The 11,237-nt window shown below is 54.8% G+C and overlaps 1 protein-coding gene across 1 annotated transcript; it reads right to left on the bottom strand.

Moving 5' to 3' along the window:
* Positions 1-1,949: 1,949 nt before the first annotated feature.
* Positions 1,950-9,626, bottom strand: PPIF (peptidylprolyl isomerase F). The gene is made up of 6 exons (XM_017865223.1): positions 9,308-9,626; positions 7,842-7,872; positions 7,184-7,272; positions 5,363-5,459; positions 4,266-4,341; positions 1,950-2,962 (listed from the first exon to the last, which is right to left on the bottom strand). Exons 1-6 carry the CDS (start codon positions 9,497-9,499, stop codon positions 2,827-2,829), a joined length of 621 nt encoding a protein of 206 aa, XP_017720712.1. The 5' UTR covers positions 9,500-9,626; the 3' UTR covers positions 1,950-2,826.
* Positions 9,627-11,237: the final 1,611 nt, after the last annotated feature.

Below are 11,237 nucleotides of genomic sequence, written 5' to 3'. Positions count from 1 at the left end.
TTACGATTACATCTATGAGTGCACGTGTAAGACTCACTGCCTCATTTATGCATGAGGTATTGAGTGCTCACTGGCCAGAAACAAGCCAATATTTTATTTGTATATTACTTATGTTCTTGCTTTATGCAAGAAATATGACGAGGCTCAGGCCTTTGTGCAGGGAGCTCAGGGAATGAGAAGCACAGGGAATGGCCCTGCTTTCAGGGAACTCAGTTTTTAGGAGATTCCTGCATGTTTGCTGCACCCTCACCTCACCTTAGACTCCTCTGGGTGGAGATACACACACACAGACACATACACACACACTCCTCAGCAAGAAGGAAACACACAGTGACTAAACATAAGACCCCAAAGAGGAAACTCCAGAGGGAGTGAAGCTGTGGGCTTTGACCTCAGATATCAGTTGTGCTCTGAATGTGTGTGGCCTGAGGACCTTTGGCAATATGTCCCTGAAGGCACCTGTGCATTCTCGGAGGCCCCCAACAGATATCCCTGCAGACTGCCAGAAACCCTGGATTCTAGCCCCTGTTTTGCCAGTTGACTCACAGGGTCACATAGGGCAATCATAATCCCTCTTAGGGTCTCAGTTTACCCATCTGTAAAGTATTGGACTGGGTGAGAAATTACTAATTATGATTTGGCTCAAGATCCCATTCTTCAAATGAAATCCCTTGCAGAACCCCAATATAAATGGAGGGCATCTATGACTGCAAATGGGGTTCAGGGGCCCATGCTCCTTGTGTCCTCCTTGTCTGCTTTGAGGACCCCTAAGGTTCTTGATAATTGTTTGAAGACTACTAGTCCTACTGAAACTGACTTCATGGAAACTCTCCACGACCCCAGGCACCATGACCTCAGAGTAACTCCATCAACCTGAGACTGCACATAACCTCACTCAGGGAACCCCAGTGAGAAATAATTCTGTTAGATGCTCCCAAAAGAGCCCAAATTTCCTCTGAGAATGCCTGCCTGACCAACCACTCAACTGCCTGACCACGCCACGGCCCTGTCTACCTAGGGAAGCTCTTACCTCCAATCCTGCCTTCCCTGTGAATTCAGAAACACCTAGAAGTCAATTCCAAATGGAACTGGCTTATCCTAGGAAATCCACTCCTAACCTCAGATGATGGAGGCTCCTTTGTTCTAGCATCCCTCCTCTTTCCTAAGACCCTGACAGGGGAAATTTCATCATTCTCGTCACTCTGCTTAGAAAGATGCGCCAGGCACTGTGTTATGCACTTCACATGGATTACCACCCTACGAGGTGGGCCTTATTGTTACCCTGTGTTAGGATTCTTGTATTGCTATAAAGAAATATTTGAGACTGAGTAATCTATTATTAAAGAGGTTTGATTGGCTTATGGTTCTGCAGGATGTACAGGAAGCATGGTGCTGGCACCTGCTCGGCTTCCAGGGAGGCCTCAGGAAGCTTATGACCATGGCACAAGGTGAAGGGGGACCAGGCATGTCACACAGGGAAAGCAGGAGCAAGAGGGGGGCAGGGGGAGGTGCTACACACTTTAAATGACCAGATCTTGCAATAACTCATTATCAAGAAAACAGCACCAAGCCATGAGAGACCTGTCCCCATGATCCAAACACCTTGCACCATGTCCCACCTCCAGCACCGGGGATTACAGTTCAACATAAGATTTGGCTGGGGACAAATATTCAAACTGTATTGCCTCCTTATGCAGCTGAGGGAAACTGAGACTCAGGGTCACTAAGGGGAGGAGCTGGGATTTAGGGTGAAGCCAGTGCTTATGGCACAGGCTGTGGGTGCTAAGGTCGCTTGTCTGAGCCTCATTTCTAAGGCAGGGAGGACAAGTTGCCAGCACGATGACATGAAACCGTCCACATGAACGTCCTGAGCATGGCACCGCCACGGCAAGCTCTGTAAAGATCAGCTCCAAGTTACAGATCCCTCTTCCAGAAACCAGGTACCAGTCTTTCATAGAAAATAGGATTTATTTTCACATTTAAGGTGAACACGAATACATGTTCCAGAAACGTTTTATGTATAATACATCATCAGTACATTGAATTTCTTTTAACACACAGAAAAATCAAAGCCTACCAGGAAATGCTTCCCTCCAGAGCACAGGAGCTTACAGGCCACTTCTGTTAGCAACACAGGAATTCACATTGTCTAGGCACAGCTCAAGTGAGGTTTGTTCCCAGGTTCAACTGCTCCTACCCCCATGGGCCCTCCTCAGAAATGACAGCAGCAAACCAGCGGGCTTCACAGTAACCAGGAGGAACGATCTCAGCTGGGGGAACCTTCAAAAAAGCCCTGAGTTGCGTTTCAAAAGCCAAGCTCTGGGGTCTGTGGCCTGTGTCACCAACTCAGGTCACACCACAGCATGGGGAAGTTAGTGTTGCAGCTTCACTTCTAGTCAATCTTGTTAATTAAATTATCCCAATTAGGAAGACAACATTAAACAGGTACTAGAGTCCTTTTGCAAAACTGACTGTCCCCCTTGGTCAAGGAAAAGGCCTTCACTTGGATGCTAACCCATCACCACCACCACGTCCAAGGCACAGATGAATCTGGGTTGGGCAATCAGAGGCAATGCTTGACGAGGGGTGGGTGACATCACGTCCACAAAGATGCCCAGAAATGAGGTCGTGAGGAAGGGTGGGTATTAGGAAGCAGTGTGGTGGGTCCTGGCCGAGGTCCGACATCCCTGAGCAGCCTTCCTCAGGCACACCGTGACGGTGGAGTGGGCACAGGTATCATTTTGGGCACCTTGGCTGAAAGCCGAGGCAGCCACCTGGGTGCATGGACATTTGCAGCTGCCACCATCCCAGCACCCTGGCCACAGATTAGCTCAATTGGCCACAGTCTGTGATGACAATCTTCTTGGATGTCTTCCCACTCTTAGAGCCAAAAGATTCTATTTTCTTCACGACGTCCATGCCCTCTTTGACATGACCGAACACAACATGCTTGCCATCCAACCTGTGAGGACGGGTGACCCGGGTGAGCAACAGTGTAGCGAGCGCAATGTCATCCAATGCCATGGCCCCGGTCATGGAATTAGTTACTGAAAACAGCAATTCTGAAAGGAATCCCCATGTAATACCTAGATCTACCACCAAAGCTCAATCAAGCCTTGTTGAGTGCCCCAGATACACCCCAGAGGATGCCTGGCTTCTGCCACTCATGTTGTGACCTTGCCTCAGGTCACGTAGTCTGAATCCTGGTAACTCCATCTATCAAAAGTGGAGTATTCTTTGTTCCGCACTGGGAGGTAACAGGATACTGAAATGCTCTGAAGAAAGAAGAAGTCCATACAAATGGAACCACGTTAACGGTCATGAATGATGAGTCAAGAGCCAAAGGAAGAAGGGTGGTGAAACTAGAGTCCTGGGCAGCTCTCAACTCAAGAGAGTCCAATAATGTAAAAGGCGGCTCAGTTCAGCTGCGGCAAAGCTGGCGTTGTTTCAGCCAACAGCAGAACTGCAGGATCCACTGGGGTCCCATGAAGGAGCAAAGAGCAGGCTGAGCCAGCAAGGACCTGCCCAGCCCTGCCAGCCACATCTCTTAGGCTTGGAGGCTGGACACTTCTAGTGTCCGCCCCACCTAGGTCTCCCTAAAATCCTCGGAAATGGGCTTTACCAAGTCAGCTCCCAGCCAGCTCATCACCAGGTGCCCCAGGGCTATGACATTTGGGACTCTGGCCAGAGAAATTTATCCCTTAGAGGAAAATGTACCAGGAAAGAGACATCCCTAAAATCCATGGGCACTGAAAACAGGGCCCTTACAGGCCTGTGGCTATCTGCAGGCTTATGATAATACACGGGCTTCATTTGGAAACCTGCTGATATCCAAATGTCTGCTGCAGCATTGCCAAGGCTCAGCCCATGGTCAAGACAAGCCTGGGAAACTCCAGGTTAAAACCACACAAGTGGGCTTCTACTCAGTCCCTCCTGAGGCCTCATAATATGTTTTGCAACATTTCCCAAATGTATCTGGTAGAGAAACCCTTTCCTGTGTGTGTGTGAGCAGAACACACTGAGAAAATTCCAGATGACAGCAACAATGGGAACCCAAACCATGACAGAGTTGCAGGAACAACCGCGATTCTCCTTTGATTCTTCCACTAACTTTCTCTTTCTCATACAAACACACAGCCTGGGAGAGGGCCACTGTCCCAGAGCAGATGGCCTGGCTGTAAACTGCCTGCCCCTAAAAATGCATGAATCCTCCTCCAGCTGCAAGGCTGCCCACATTCCCAGAGGGCCTGGGGCAGGGAACTCACCAGTCTGTCTTTATGGTGCAGATGAAGAACTGGGAGCCATTGGTGTTAGGACCAGCATTAGCCATGGACAGGACACCTGCAAAAACCAGCAGAGCTGAGCCACGCTGCCCCTGGAGGCATCTGCCGGGGAAGGCATTAGAAAGGGCAGACGGTGCAAACCACACCAGGGACATTTGAGTCTGCAAATCCTGGGACCCGAACCAGGGCCCGATACCAGCCCCCCAGGGTGTGTCTGCCTTTGCTGTCCGCTAGTTCTCAGTGGGGTGGCCTGAGAGGACAGGGACTTGTGGAAGCTCTCAGTGGTAGGGCTGGGGAGGGACCCGGGGCAGGATTCCAGGCCCTGACCTCCAGACTTCTCCACCTACCACCTTGGGTTTTATAGGTGACAGGATGCTGCCACAATAACCACCCTGGCTTCCAAACAATTTGCTTTTTGTCTAAGCAAGATTTTAAATCTTGCAACAATTCTTTTTATTCTGCAACAATTTTTTTTTTGAGATGGAGTCTCGCTCTGTCGCCCAGGCTGGAGTGCAGTGGCGCGATCTCGGCTCACTGCAAGCTCTGCCTCCCAGGTTCACGCCAGTCTCCTGTCTCAGCCTCCGGAGTAGCTGGGACTACAGGCACCCGCCACCACGCCCGGCTAATTTTTGTATTTTTGGTAGAGATGGAGTTTCACCATGTTAGCCAGGATGGTCTTGATCTCCTGACCTCGTGATCCGCCCACCTCGGCCTCCCAAAGTGCTGGGATTATGGGCGTGAGCCACCGCGCGCGGACCATTCTGCAACAATTCTAAGTGTCCTAGAATTTCCAACCCGAAACTCAGAGGACAAACAGGGAGGTGGCCAGGGCCTCCATTCTGCTTAAAGGTTCTTCCGCAAAGTTCCCAAAGGAAATCCCGCTTTTTAAACTGAGAGATGAGAAAACTCTAGGGAAACTCAACAAGCCAGAAATGCTGAGACGGCCTGCAGTGCCGCAGGGGGGAAGGGCCTCATCAGGTACTGGGCGGTGACCGCATGTGACCTCTCAGGGCCTGTTGGGGCTTCCAGGCCAGGTCAGAGCTGTGGGGACACTCACCCTAGAGGCAGCCCCCACTCACCTGGCCCCACGTGCTTCAGTGTGAAGTTCTCATCAGGAAAGCGGCTTCCGTAGATGGATTTCCCGCCTGTGCCATTGTGGTTGGTGAAGTCACCCGCCTGTGAGCACACAGCACCTTCTGAGTGGCTGCCATGGAGCAGACGGGGACCACGGCCCTGACACTGGCAGCAGCCTCAGCCTACCCAAGCCCACCCAGCTGGCGCCCCTCAGGTAAAGTGGTCAATAGACATCCAATAAAATAAGAGCTAATTAACAAGAAAAATAAGCACAAAAAGAAAAAAAAAGACAAAACTCAAATATCTTTTGTCACAGTAACTACTTTTGTTTCCAAATGACTTAATTTTTGTCTGAGCAAATTTTTAGGTAATCTTCAAAGGACCTGATGGTCATTCAGAGATGATACTTAGTGACCCATAATTTAACCCACTCCTCCTGGAGGGCAACAAGGAAGAGGCCAGAGGCCCCCCCACTTCCCGAGTCTAGTCTGTGGGAGCACCAGCAGCTGGTCCAGACCAGCTCCCCATGCCAGGTCCCCTCACTGTCCCCGCACTGCCCCTTACCCCGCCCAGCAGCTTCCCCAACCATTGCAGACCCAGGACAGAGTCTGCCCAGGGCTGGCATCCTTCCTCAGGCCTCAGCTAAGGCCCAGGCAGCCCTGGCCAAACCTGCACGGGGCACCCATGGCCAGAAGAGCCCGGTAGCAGCCCCTATGCCTAGTGCTGCCCAGCCCAGGCCATTGCTGGCTGCTGTTTTCCTGAGATGGGATCCTTGGGTGAGAGAGGGGAACTGACCAGCTGAAGCATCTGCAGGTGTCAATTAGGTGCTTGCTAATTGATATCCCTCCCAACGGATGACTCAGGACCCTGGCCTGGACTCCCAGTGCCACCGCCTTGTGCCAGGGAGCCCTCTAGCCCTGGAGTCCCTAGCCTGGCTCAGGACTTCCACCTCAGCTCCTGCTTTACCATCAGCCTCAGGGCTGGGCCAGGCCTGCCGTCCCTGTGTTCACCCCATATCCAGGCCTCACCACACATAGACGTCCAGCCCCAACCCACCGCCCCTTACCATGATACGATGACAGTCACTGGGTCAGGGTGGAGGGAATGGGGAGAGAATTCCAGGCAGAAAGGTCTTCAAAGAGGTCATGACAGCCATGTCCCTGCCTCCAGGCTCTGCCCGCCCAGGATACCCAATCCCTGATCTTGAAGATCTGTGCTAACAGAGGACCAGCCTGGGTCCTGACCCCCGGGAAGCTCCTGCTGTAACACCTACCCCCAAACCTCTGACACAGCAATACCAATGCTTGTGAAAACCGAGCGTGGCACATGACTGAAAAACATTCATTTCACGGAGAACAATGCCTTTCTCTGGGAAGGGAAGCTCCAAGTCCTGGCATGTGTGTTCCTGCCCTGGACCCGTCTTCCTCCTCCGCCTCTGCCACTTCTCCCTCTCCCTCTCTTATCTCCCATACCAGTGCTCAGGGGCACGCAGGGGACAAGGTCAGAGACCACTGGAATATGCTGGCTCTTCAAAGTCTTCAGGGCCACCCCCAGCACATCCATCCCCCAACCCAGCTCTGCCTTGATAGACTCCACCTCCCAGTCCCCTGGGCAGGGCCTGCCACTGGCCTGGAGTGGCAGCGGGTTGGGGCTGGGCTTCCATGTGCAGTGAAGCCTGGATACAGGTCTAATGCAGGGAGGACAGCCTGGCCAAAAGAGCAACTGCAGCTGCCCTGCTCAACACCTTCCTCATACCAGGCATCTTCACACACCCACAAGGCAGCTCCTGCTCTCATCCCCCCTTACAGAAGAGGAAACCATGTTACCTGGCACATGAAGGAAGGGATCACCCTGTGGAAGGTGGAGCCTTTGTAGCCAAAGCCCTTCTCACCGGTGCACAGGGCTCTGAAGTTCTCTGAGAGTCGAAGGGAGACACAGGTTAACACGGCCAGGCCCCAATTCCAGGGTCATACCTGTTCCAGCCAAAATCCCTGCTACATCCCCAGCAGTGAACTGGGGGATAAAGACCCTGGCCCACCTCTTGGGTCTGCTCTGCCCAACTCACTATGTAACTGGACAAGTCACTCCCCTTCCCTGACCTCAGTACCTGAGCACTGTGACAAGAGTACAGGCTCATGGCTGTGCTGGCACCAGCAGGGCAGCGACTCAAGGGCTATGTGCCCACCACCCTGCCTCATTGGGAACCAGGAGTGGGGAAGTCTCTGGGAAATTTACATGTGCCTTTCACCGGCTCTGAGGCTCCCAGCTACTATGAGAGAGGAGGGCAGAGCCAACGTTGAGGCCCAGAGAGGGATGGAAGAGCTGCCCCAGGGCACCCAGTGCCACACATGCCACACATGGCTGAGCCACACATGGAGCTCCCATTCGTCAGGGGTCTCTGAGCCCCAATTCTTCTCACTACGCCACCCACCTTGCCCTGCCTGGCCCCCTTCCCATCTCACAAGGCCCCACGCCCTGTCTTACCAGCTGTCTTTGGGACGACATCTGCCTTCAGCTGTTGGGGGAGAAGAGGGACAAAAGTGGGTGGTCATTGGAGGGGCAGGTGAAGGTGGGTGTCTCTCAGCACCCACCCACCCCCACAGCGGCCAAGGAGGCTGAGGAAGAAGCATGTGGACATTCCATTCCCATTATTGCCAACCCAAGTAGGCGGCAGCTCTATCATTTCTGGGAGCCATTTCCTGAACCCAAGGCTGGAGGAGATGGCCTTGGTTTCCTAATCTGTCAGAAGAGATGACAATACTATCTTGGCCTACTTCTGTGGACACAGCTGGCACTGCTCCCACAGCTGGGCCCAAAGCATCAGAAACTCAGGCAAGAAAGTGGGTCTAAGGTAGGAGCCAGTCCAGCTCTTCGATTTGGGGATGGTAAACTGAGGCCCAGGGAAAGGCATGCTCCCAGGGAGGGGTAGTGTTCCCACAGCTGGGCCCAAAGCATCAGAAATTCAGGGACAAGAGAATGGGTCTAAGGCTCCTCGATTCGGGGTTGGGAAACTGAAGCCCAGGGAGAGGCATGAGGGTGTGGGGAGGGAAGGCTGAAGCCCCATCCCAGCCAGCCTCTAGCCTCGAAGCTGCAAGACCCACCCTTGAACCAAATGGAAGCAGGAAGGGTGTCCCTATTTTCCAGAAACTGAGACTGAAAAAGAAATACCAAGGGCTCCCTGAGAAACGGGCCAGTCAACACGAACTGACCTCTGCTGTCAATGTGAGGCCGGGCTGAAGGCTCCACTAGGGCTTTCCCTCTAAAGTTACCTTAGTGACTGTTTCTTACTTTGCTTTATAAAAGACCCAGAAAAGTTTGGGCAGGTGCTGAGTGTCACTCCCAAAGACGGTGGCAGGGCAAGGTTCCGGGCACAATGCCTCTGAATGTGTCCCAACTCGCAGGAGGGGCATTCTGGGGTCCACCAGGTGGCCGGGCCCGAGGCCTACTGGGCCCGCACTACTGCTGGAAACCACCTCTCGCTCCATTTCCCAGCACCCCGAGTGTGAGCCCGACCGCGGGGTCGGGGCCGGGGCGCGCTCCGCGTTGTGCAAGGGCCGCCACGTGAGCACCCGCTGGGCCACAACGCTCACCCCAAGCCCCCCGACACCCACCTCAGAGCTCCGGATCTAGGCTCAGCCCCAGAAAACTCCTGGAGCCCCTCTCTCGTCCCGGGGCCGGCCCAGGGGTGCTGGGCCCTCCCTATCTGCGATCTGACCTTGAGCTTTCTCCTCCACACATGGCCTCCCTCCCGTCTCCCCGGCTCCAGTGCTCCGAGGGAGGCCGGAAGAAACCATTCTGACGCCCATTCTCAAAATGGGGAAACTGAGGCCCAGAGCCCGGCAGAGGGAGGCCCAAGGTCACCCAGCGCGCCCGGCACTACGCCGCCCGAGGCCCAGGGCTCTCCCCGGGCCCGTGTCCCGCGCCCAGGCCGGCCCTGCGAGCGGTCTCACCTCCAGTACCACGCGGCCGAGCGGCTGCCCGTCGGCGCCCACGTCCAGGTACACGAGCGGGTTCCCGGAGGAGGAAGAAGACGGGTCGCCGGCCCCCTTGCTGCAGGCGCGGGCCGCGGGGAGTCGCAGCGGCACGGAGCGCGGCACGGAGAGCAGGCCGAGCCACCGGGGGCCGCAGCGCAGCGCCAGCATCGCGGGCGAGGGTCGGGCGGGAAACGGGCAGGGAGAACACAGAACTCTGAAAAGCAGGTCGCGCGCGCCCAGAAGGCCAAGTCCCGCGCAGCCGCGCGCCGCAGCCTTTATTGGCCTGGCCAGGTTTGCGGCCCCGCCCCTGTCCCGCCTCCTCCGGGCCTGTCCGTGGGCGACCCCTGCCGGCCGCAGCGGGCAGCGCAGCCAGCTGGTGGGGCCGCGGGGCGTGAAATGGTTTGGAACACACCCGCCTCCAGGCCCAGGGACTGGGAGAACAGACACCACCCGGCAAAAGGATGCTGGTACCATGTTTATTAAGGTACCAGCAGACTTTTTTTAAAAGGAAAAACTGCTAAAACATAATTAACTCAAAAATATGAGCATCTACACGTTGCAATTTGAATAATATAACAAAAGTCTACCTTTGAGCCCTTTATAGGTAAGGCTCAGGGCCCTTTATAGGTAAGGCTCAGGCCAAATAAGCTTCCCTGCTGCCCTAGGTCCTGCAGTCCGAGAGGGTTAGAGAAAGGTGAGATGAGAGGCGGGATTAGTGAGCCAGAGGCGCAAGAGGGAGGAGATAAGCTGAGACACCTCCCATGATGCCCCCTAGCCTGCTTGTCCTGGCCTGGGCCTGTCTCTAGTTATTTCTAGGGACCAGACCTGCTTCCAGCAAGACTGAAAACGCAGCCTGGGCTCATCATGCTCCTTCCTGGCCCCCAGCCCTCCCCAGGACTGGGTCTGATCCCTCCTCCTAGGACCCACACTGACAGCCCCAGTACCCGGCCAGCCAGGGCAGCCACCTGCCCCCTCCCATCAGCATGCACCCCGGGAGGGGACTTAGTGGGGAGACCCACAGCAGGAGCATTTAAGCCCCATGTGCTGAGAGTGGGCTTCCCAGCAGCAAGAGCCACCCTCACTGCAAGGTGGTGGGAGGCCTGCAATAAATGGATGCCAAGCAGGGACTTGAGAGAGCGTCTGGCCCAACACTAGTACTGTCCCCAGGGGAAGCTGAGGCCTGGACACAGGAAGGCACTGGCTAGGACTGGGGAGCCCTGGAGTCCTGCTGCCAGCTTGCGCCAGTGCTCCAGGCCTCTCTGGGCCTCACTTTCCCATCTGGCGGGTAAGGGTGTGATCATGCTCCTCATTCTGCTTTTGTCTCAGGTCTGTTCTTAGGATAAAATGAACTAGAGAGAGATGGATTTGTCAACTAAGTACTGTGCCTGTGGGCATCTGTGATGGATACAGTCTGGACTTTCTCAGGGTTTGGGATTCAGAGAGCAGTGGTCTCAGTTAGAGCCCTGAGGGGCCAGAGAAAGGGGTGGAGCTGAGCCTTGGAAGCAGGTGGGCCTGAGCAGGGACCAGCTCTGGACTGACCTGCCCCAGATTCTGAATGGGCTCATGGGAACAGGTCGGGCAGCAGAATGCCAGCCAAGCAAATTCATGAGGTCAGAGCAGTGTCCTAGCTTCATGAGAATGCTGGCTTGGCCTCTGGAAGTTTGGCTAGCTTGGTGTGTGGAAGTTCATAGTCCCCCTTCTCTGATTCCTGGCCTAGGAGGGGCCTAGGGACCCAGCGAAGCCCAGGTGGGATGCATTCTAGGTCCCAGCCCAGAATGGGGCCTCACTCTGCCCTGAGGAGCAGCCCCTCCTTTCTCATGATTGTGCCCTGAGGTGAGCGGGCCTGAGTGGGGAGCCCACCTGAGCCCTCAGCACATGTCCCAGACCCTCCTCTACCAGTGCATCC

This window comes from Rhinopithecus bieti, unplaced genomic scaffold (assembly GCF_001698545.2).
Source record: "Rhinopithecus bieti isolate Rb0 unplaced genomic scaffold, ASM169854v2 scaffold_81282, whole genome shotgun sequence".
NCBI lineage: Eukaryota > Metazoa > Chordata > Mammalia > Primates > Cercopithecidae > Rhinopithecus > Rhinopithecus bieti.
The sequence above is the reverse complement of the archived record's forward strand: the minus strand, read 5'-3'. Positions and strand labels throughout refer to the sequence as shown.

Coding starts and splice junctions, on each gene's coding strand:
- PPIF (XM_017865223.1), bottom strand. CDS start 9,499: ATGCTGGCGCTGCGCTGCGGCCCCCGGTGGCTCGGCCTGCTCTCCGTG. Junction 7,873..9,307: donor TCGGCCGCGTGGTACTGGAG/GTGAGACCGCTC, acceptor CTCCCCCAACAG/CTGAAGGCAGATGTCGTCCC. Junction 7,273..7,841: donor TGTCGTCCCAAAGACAGCTG/GTAAGACAGGGC, acceptor TTCGACTCTCAG/AGAACTTCAGAGCCCTGTGC.